This window comes from Belonocnema kinseyi, chromosome 4 (genome assembly GCF_010883055.1).
Source record: "Belonocnema kinseyi isolate 2016_QV_RU_SX_M_011 chromosome 4, B_treatae_v1, whole genome shotgun sequence".
NCBI lineage: Eukaryota > Metazoa > Arthropoda > Insecta > Hymenoptera > Cynipidae > Belonocnema > Belonocnema kinseyi.
The window spans coordinates 107,899,673-107,908,638 of NC_046660.1; the positions used below are offsets into that span (position 1 = coordinate 107,899,673).

An 8,966-nucleotide genomic window follows, 5' to 3' on the forward strand; every position below is an offset into this window, starting at 1 on the left:
AATAAATTGTCTGAATGAATTCCGTGAAATAGCCGGAAATTTTTCAGATAATTTTAGATTTTTGCAATAAATATCCTCTCGATTTCCAAAAAAAATGTGTTTGGAATTTGGAGAGTACCATAAGCTCACCTGTTATATGTTTTGCCGTAAAATATCAAATTTACTCACCTCCAGTCATTTCGGGGACACAAATCAGAATCAGAATCTAATATGAACATACAATCATTTTTGCTTCCAAGTTGTTTCTCTTTATAGAAAACTCCACTATTATACTTTTTGTTTCGGAATTCAACTCGTTTTGTTAAATATGCTACTGTTTGTTTAGACATTTAATTATTGTGTTAAAAATCTAACTGTTTTATTAAAAGTCTTCTTTTTTGGTTGAAATCTACGTCTTTTTATTTAAAAAGTCATTTCTATTCTGTCACAAAAGAAAAATTTTAAATAATTTATAATTTTAACTTTGAAGGTTAATAGTTTTTATTAACTTAAAATGATTAACAATAAGTTAATCAAACTTTTGGTTCATAATTCATCTCTATCGGTTATAAATTCTACTATTAGGGTGAAAATTTCATTATTTTAAAAAAAATTTAACTGTTTTTTAACATTTGTCCTTTTGAATGGACACAACGTCCTTTTCAAAATGTATGTAATAAAGAAATTAGTATTGAATAGTAATAACTATAACCGCTTAAAATTCAACCGGAAAAAATGTAATCTTTGACTGGGAAATCCGGGAAATAGCTAGGAATTTTTGCCATCCCAAAATTCTTTCTATATGTTCATATTCAAGTTTTAAAAATGATTGTCTAATTTTTTTGACAGGGTTTATCCTTATTTGTGCAAAGCTGTTGAAAACTATCTTAAGGACTTGATCAGTTTAAAAAAGGATAAGGAATGTTACGTGAGTCTTGTTGATGTGCCCACTCGACACAAATTAAGAGAACTCACCACTACGAAAATCGGCACCTTGATACGTATTTCTGGCCAGGTTGTGCGAACGCACCCAGTTCATCCAGAATTAATCAGTGGCGCTTTCGTTTGCTTAGACTGCAACGCAGTTATCAAAAATGTTGAGCAGCAGTTTAAAGTAAGTAAATAATCAGGAAAAGCGGATTTAGTAATTCCATCCTAGGCCCCACAGACCGATCCCTATGTCCTCTATTGTACCCTATATTTATTCAAGCTTCCTAAAGAACCCTATTTTTAATATTTAATTCAGGTCTATAGTTAGTTCTGAATAATCCTGAATTCTTTTAAAATATTTCCGGGTATTTTAAAGATCCCGATTAATTTGTTATAGATTTCAGTAATTTGAAAGGATTTTTTAAAAAGATTTTACGGTGTTCTAAAAAATTCTACGGCATTTTCAAGAGCTTTTAATATGAAATATTTCAGGGAATTGAAAATTATTTGAAGCAATTGTAAATTAATTTAATTAATTTGAAGGAATTTCAAGACGTTTGAAATATTTTAGGATAAAGAATTAACTAAAATTTAGGATGGTATGAAACGATTTTACCGGACCTATACGGTTTTAAGATATTTCAAAGCTCTCAAAATATATTTTAATATATTTTCCAGAGTTTCAGGAAGCATCATATAATTTTAAAGAATTTTATGAGATTCAATCATACTTTGGTGAAATTTGCATTTATTGAAGTGAATTGAGGAATTTAATAGGGTTTCAAAGATTTTGAGAGATAAGAAATTATTTTTTAGAAATTACCCTGAATTTTTAGTAATTTATCCTAAATTCATTTAAATTATTTTGAACTTTCTCAGTTCACTTGAATTCTTCAAAAATTACTCTATTCTACATTATTAATTGGATGAATTTTAAACTTTTTATTCAATTGATCTTGAGGATACATCGATAAATTGATCAAAGGATTTGAAATATTTCAGATAATTTAAAAAGATTCCAAGGAATTTTAAATTAATTTTAAGGGATGATTTTGTAGATTTAACGGCATTTTATAAGGTTTCTAAGTATTGCAATGATTTTAAGGGATTTTAAATGTTCCCAATGTATTTTAATATCTCATTTAGGCTTTCTGTAACTATCAAATTTCATAGCACTGCACAGGATATTATAATATTTTCATGAATTTCAACTAATTTATTCCAAAAAAGTGAGGGATTTCGAAGAGCTTCAAAGATTTTCAAATGTTTTTTACAAATTTATTTTGACTTCACCCTGAATTCCTATTAATTTATCCTGAATTATTTTAAATCCTTATTAATTTTTCTAATTCACTCAATTCTACCTCGAATTTTTATGAATTTTATTGACCTTTTCCCGTTTACCTTAAATGCCTCTACATTCATTCTAATTTTACGGAAATTGTGGACAAAAAATTACGAAAGAATTTGAAGAAAGCCTGAATAGTTACCCTTTGAGCGCGCAAAAAGTACCCTATGAGCTGACAGAAAGTAGCCTTTCGTCCCTACATTTTATCACAAAGTACGAGTCAGTTTCTCCTTTTAAATGCGCATTTTCTTTTCAGTTTACAAATCCTACGATTTGTGTAAATCCGGTCTGCAACAATCGACGCCGTTTCATGCTTGACACGGACGCTTCGATATTTGTTGATTTTCAAAAAGTAAGAATCCAAGAGACACAAGCAGAACTTCCTAGAGGATGTATTCCTCGTTCAATGGACATCGTCCTCCGAGCTGAGACTGTCGAAACTGTTCAAGCTGGTGACAGGTATAATTTAATTAGAAATACTTTGTATTCTTAGTATTCTTAGTAGTATATAACTTTTAGCTATACAATTAGTTGTAAATTGAATAAACCGGGAAAATTTTCTAAAGAATTGAGTGGGCGTCCTGATGAATTATTCCTTTTGTTGTTTGTATTTTTTGAATTAATACTAGTAGTTTTTTTTTCAAATTAGGGACATTACATTCAGACTAAATATAATTTTTAATTTCTCTCTAACAACATTCCAGCATTCAAATCAGGGTGGCCTTAGGCCTGGGAAAACCTGGAAATCATGAAGACATTGCATTTTATTGATCAGGGAAATTCAGGTATTTAAAAAAAATCTTGTAAAAGTCAGTGCATTTCTGTAAGAGGCACTTACAATATCATTCAAGGATGATAAATATAACGTTTTCATATTTTAATTTGAAATCCTTTTATTTCGTTTATAAAAGATTTTATGTTGAAAATTTTGCAAGATTAAAATTCCGGTCTTTGACTAGTAATGGTCAGGTAAACTACAAAATTTGTCAGGCGAAAATTCGAGAATGGTGAAAATAAAGTTTTGCGGCCACCCTTATATAATATTTTTGTCAGAAATTTATTAACCTTGTACTTTTATTTCTAGTTTTTCGTTTCAGTTTCTTCCTCCTGACGATTTTATTTTTAGTTAAACATTTTATTACTTGGCTGAAAATTAAAAAATGTGGTTAAAAAAGTCATACTTTTTGCGTAGAAATTCAACTGTTTCGTTGAAAATTCCCCTTTTTGGGTTGAAAATTCATATTTTGGTGTCGAATATTCAACGGAAATCTTTCTTCGTTTGAAAATTCAAATATTTGTTGGAAAATTCCTCTTCTTGGTTTGAAAATTTACCCGTTTTATTAGAAATGTCGTACTTTTTTGGCCAAAAATGCATCTGTTTGGTTGAAAAATGAAACGTTATTTGGTTGAGGATTCAACTATTCTATAAAAATGCTTCTTTTTAGTGACATTAGACTTTTCTGATTAAACATAAAAATAACTGGTTGAAATATCTGCTATTACATTATTTGTTGAAAATTCATATTTTCGGTGAAAATTGATTTACTTGCTTAAAAGTTGAACCACTTTGTTAACAAACCATTTTTGTGTTGAATATTCATAATTTTAGTTCAAAATTAATCTTTTTGGTGAAAATGTTTTTTCTTTTGTTGAAAATTAATGTTTTGGGCTGAAAATTTTACTATTCCAGATGAATATTCATCATTTTATGTAAGTCAAAATATTCATCTCTTTGGTTAAAAGTTGAATTATTTTGTTGATAGTTGATCTTTTTAAATTGAAAACATAAATGCTTGAGTAAAGGTTTAACTACTTTGTTCAAAATATATTGTAGACAATTTAACTTTTTTAATTTGAAATAAATTTTTTTAACTGAAACTTTAATTATTCAATTTTTGAATGAAAATTTAACCCGTTGGTGAGAAACTAATTTCAAACTGTTTGGTTGAACATTAACTTTTATGTTGTAAATTCATATTTTGGGGTTGAAAATTCGACTGTTTTACAGAAAATTTGTCTTTTGATTTGAAAGTTCAACAATTTGAATGAACTGTTTTGACTGAAAAGTCGTTATTTGTTGAAAACTCGTCTTTTTGATAAAAAAATTGACAATATTATTTAAAAATTCCTCTCTTTGGTTAAAAGTTAGTTTTTTTTTCTTAAATTAATATTTTTAATAAAAAAAATTGATCTTTTCCATTTGGGGTAGAATATTTATCTGCTTTAGTGTGAAATTCATCTATTTGTTTGATAATTCATGTATTTTGTTGAAAAGTCGTATGTTTCGGTAGAAAATTAATTTTCTTGTTGGCAAAATTTTGTTTTTAGTTTTAAAATACACCACTTGTGGTAAAAATTTCATTCTTTTAATTAGAAATGCAAAATGTCTGTTTTATTGAAAATTCATCTTTATTTGTTGAATATCCAACTATTTGATTAAAAATTCAACTAGGTTGTTGAAAAATTAATATTTTGTTGAAATTAAAAATCTATTTGGATAGAAAATACGTCTTTTTGGATTGAAAGTTATTTTTTTCTTCCAAATTCTATTTTCATCTACAAAACTGAATTATTTAGTTGAAAATTCAATTGTTGTTGGATGAGGTTTATTTTTTTTCATCCGTTTTGTTAGTAAAATTCGGCAACTTGGTAAAAAATGCAACTATTTTGTTTTAAGACATCTATTTTGGTCAAAAATTCATCTGATTTGTTGAAAATTCGTCCTTTTGGGTTAAAAATTCATCTATGTTTCGTTGAAATAAATTTTTTAATTTTAATCTGAAATGGTTTATGAAAAAATCGACGTTGAAAATGTTACGAGATGAAAATTTTAATCTTTGAATATGACCGGTTAGGTAAACTGAAAAATTTATCAGGGAAAAGTCAGGAAATGTTGCAAATAAAGTTTTTTGACTACTGTGTTCAAACTCAAGTACGAGATTCTTGGAAATTAAAAAAAAACGAGAATCCTAAGTGTCTTTTTTATTTCTTTATATCTTTTTATTATTTGCCTTCTTTATCTTTCCCTTTTCAAATTTTATTTTTAAATTTGATTGAAGACATTGAAAAGTGGTTTCTAACTTTGATCTGTAGGTTCTCGTTTTTTTTTCTTTTTAATTTCCATGAATTTCATAGCGAAACCTTTTTTTTTAAATTTTTAGTATTTCTCTATTGAATTATTTGTTATCATTTTAGGTATGACTTCACCGGAACTTTGATAGTAGTTCCCGACGTGGGTGCCCTCTCATTTCCCGGAACAAAAACCGAAATTACAAGGAACAACCGAAATTTTGATGAAGGAGAAGGAGTGAGAGGTCTTAAAGCTCTTGGTGTAAGAGATCTGAGTTACAGAATGGCCTTTCTTGCTTGCAGTATTGCAGCCACAAGCCTCAGGGTAAGTATACGTTTAATAAAAATTGAAATTCAAATTGTTCATCCATAAGTTTCATTGCTCGTGTTACATTAAAATGTCACTCCGTTACTTGACTAATTGTTGCTTTCAGTTTGGCGGTACAGAAATGGCAATGGAAGAAATTTCCCAGGATAATATCAAGCGGCAAATGGCAGAATCAGAATGGAATAAAGTTTATGAAATGAGTCACGACCGAAATCTCTATCAGAACTTGATCGTCAGTTTGTTCCCATCGATTCATGGGAGTGAAGAGGTGAAGAAAGGAATCACTCTGATGTTATTTGGTGGCGTTGGAAAAACGACTATGGAAGGAACAACTCTGAGAGGCGACATCAATTGTTGCATTGTGGGCGATCCTAGTACTGCAAAGTCACAACTTTTGAAACAGGTGGCCGATATTTCGCCGCGAGCTATTTACACGTCTGGAAAAGCGTCGACGGCTGCGGGATTGACTGCAGCTGTTGTGCGAGACGAGGAGTCTTCAGATTTTGTGATTGAAGCTGGAGCTTTAATGCTCGCGGACAATGGAATTTGCTGTATCGACGAGTTTGACAAAATGGATCCTAAAGATCAAGTCGCTATTCACGAGGCGATGGAACAGCAGACCATTTCCCTCGCTAAGGTAATTTTAACAGGGTGTCTAGTGACCTTGAAAATCTTGAAAACCTTGAAAACCTAGAAATCTCCTTGATTTTTTCAAGAAAACGTTGAATTTTAATTTTTCTTTTTTTTCTTTTAAAACCGTAATTTTATCGACATGCGAAGAGTAATTTATATCGTTTAGCTTATTATGAAAGAAATATCTCGTTTAGAAAAAATATTGCTGCTAACCATTTTTCTATTCGTCAATATATATCTTTTGTTTATTACAGAATAAAGAAAGATATTTCAAGACACTTTTTGTTTAGGTATTCAACTTAAAAATTATAAAAATTATTAGTTTTAAATTTCGATGTTAATTCAGTTTCAGAATTAAAATAATCCAGGGCCATACAACGAATTTTTCGAGGGGTTGACCACTCGGTTTTTGAGTGTACAACAGATTTTAAAAGATTACAAAATATTTCTAAAGATTTCAAAATATTTCAAACATTTAAAAATATTTTTAATATCTTTAACATTTCATAAAGATTTCACGGATGTTAACGATCTACAAAAGGCGTGCACGTCAGATTTCAATAAAGATTTCACAGCAATTTTGAAACGATTTCAAGAAGTTTTAAAACATTTTAGATTTCAGAATATTTCAAATAATTCAATGACTTCAATGAATACAAAAGATTTTCCAAACAAAGATTGAAGAAAGATTTTATAAACATTAAAAATATTTCCCAATGACTTCAACGGTTTCAAACATTCCAAAAAGCCGTGTACACTAGATCAAAAAGTTTTCACTAAAGTTCCCCAAAGATTTCGAACATTGCATAAAGATTTGTAACATTTCACAAAGATTTTAAAATCTACAAAATAGTTAAAAGATTTTAAAAAGGGTATATTTAACCATATTTCTAAGATTTCAAATCATTTAAAAGGTTTTAAACGATTAAAAATTTTTTAGGAGATAACAAAAAATTTCACTAAGATTTGTAATAATTTAAATAATTCCAACGAATTCACAAAGATTTCAAAAGATTTCGAACATTTCGCTAAGATTTCGAACATTGCACAAAGATTTTAAAACTTTCAAAAGATTTTAAAGATTTCAAACATTTCAAAGATTTTAAATAACTTCAATAGATTTCACAAAAGTTTCAAAGATTTCATTAAACATTTAAAAAGATTTCAAAACAATACGAGAATTTCAAAGATTTCAACAAGGGTGCCGTACACAAGATTGCAAGTATTGCAAACTATTTCAAAAATTTTAAACGATTTAAAAATGTTTGACAAGAATTTAATAGATTTAATTTAATAGATTTCAAAACATTTAAAAGATTTTTAATGATTTCGAAAGGTTTCAACAAATTTCAAATATCCTAGTGATTTAAAGCGAATACAAAAGACTTGGAGAAGATTTCACAATTACTTTAAAGAATTCATAAGGATTTCAAAAGATTTCAAGAATTTCAAAGATTTTAAGCGATTTCAAAAGGTTTCAACACATTTGAGAAGATTTGAAAAACTCCAATGATTTTAAACACACATAAAAGATTTCGCAAACAAAGATTGAAGAAAGAGTTCACAAAGATTTTAGATTTCAAGAATCTCATGTTCGCAAAAAAATTAAGAATTTGTTTATTTACGATTCGGATTTTTTAAGACATTTTTGGCTAATAAAAATTGAAATTGCTCATTTTTTACATGTATGACAAACGCTTATTTCATTATTTGATGTAAAAAAGGAGACCTGAAAAATTTTGATTTCTTAACCCGGAAAAGACCTTGAATTTTGTTCCTAAGATTCGCTAGATACCCTGTTTAACTCAACTTTTATAAATTCAGGGCTTGAACTCATACCACTATCGACACAGTTTTACTTTTTTTTAAGCGATGTTTCTAATATCACTTATTTGTCAAAATATTTCGCTAATTACACTATTATCAGGGTATCTATCCTACCTGGAAAACCGGGAATTGTCAGGGATTTTATTTTTATTTTCGCAAGCTTGCTTAATTAAAAAAAAATTGCAATATAAAATTCAGTAACCATGATTCTTCATTTGTAAGTTAGCTTTACATTGCTGTATCTAACTATTTTGTTGAAAACACGTTTTTTCTGTTTGAAATGGTTTCTTTTTTTTTTAGTTCAAAAATTTAAGTATGTTTCTCTCCCTTGGCCGAAAAATCTTTTGTAGTTAAAAATGTAACTCATGTTGAAAACTCGTATTTTTTGGTTGAATTAAACTTTTTTTTATTAAAAATTAAAAACTTTTTTTCTCAATATCAGATACTACATTTTTCGTTCAAAATTAATTTTTTTTCTTAAGGGCATGTGACACAGCTAAATACCTATATTACCAACCTCACTTTTTCCGTTCACTGAATGTTTTTTTGAACCTAAGAACTTTTTTTGTAAATAAAATATCGAGCTGAAACTTTGGGACATGTATTGGAGCACAATAAAGTACGTTTAGGTACTGCATTTTGGTAGGAACTTCACTGAAAAATGTTTCATCTTTTTTCTGAACCTCAACATTTTTTGAACGTTCGAACTTTTTTTATACATAAAATATCGGTCTCAAGCTTTGATAAATACAAGAGCCGAAAGAAAACTACGTTTAAGTACAAAGCTTAATAATAAAAGATGTAAAAAAATATATTTCAACAATCAATTCCAACGGCATTAGCCGGTAACGT

At 28.6% G+C, this 8,966-nt stretch overlaps 1 protein-coding gene across 1 annotated transcript in view; it reads left to right on the forward strand.

Annotated features, from left to right (window-relative positions):
- LOC117171497 (DNA replication licensing factor Mcm6) overlaps positions 1-8,966 on the forward strand; it is a 20,958-nt gene that overhangs the window by 1,844 nt on the left and 10,148 nt on the right. Inside the window, exons 3-6 of the mRNA XM_033358861.1 lie at positions 829-1,093; positions 2,514-2,716; positions 5,453-5,651; positions 5,761-6,291. Coding sequence (XP_033214752.1) covers positions 829-1,093; positions 2,514-2,716; positions 5,453-5,651; positions 5,761-6,291 — 1,198 coding nt within the window. The remainder of the gene's footprint in view (positions 1-828; positions 1,094-2,513; positions 2,717-5,452; positions 5,652-5,760; positions 6,292-8,966) is intronic.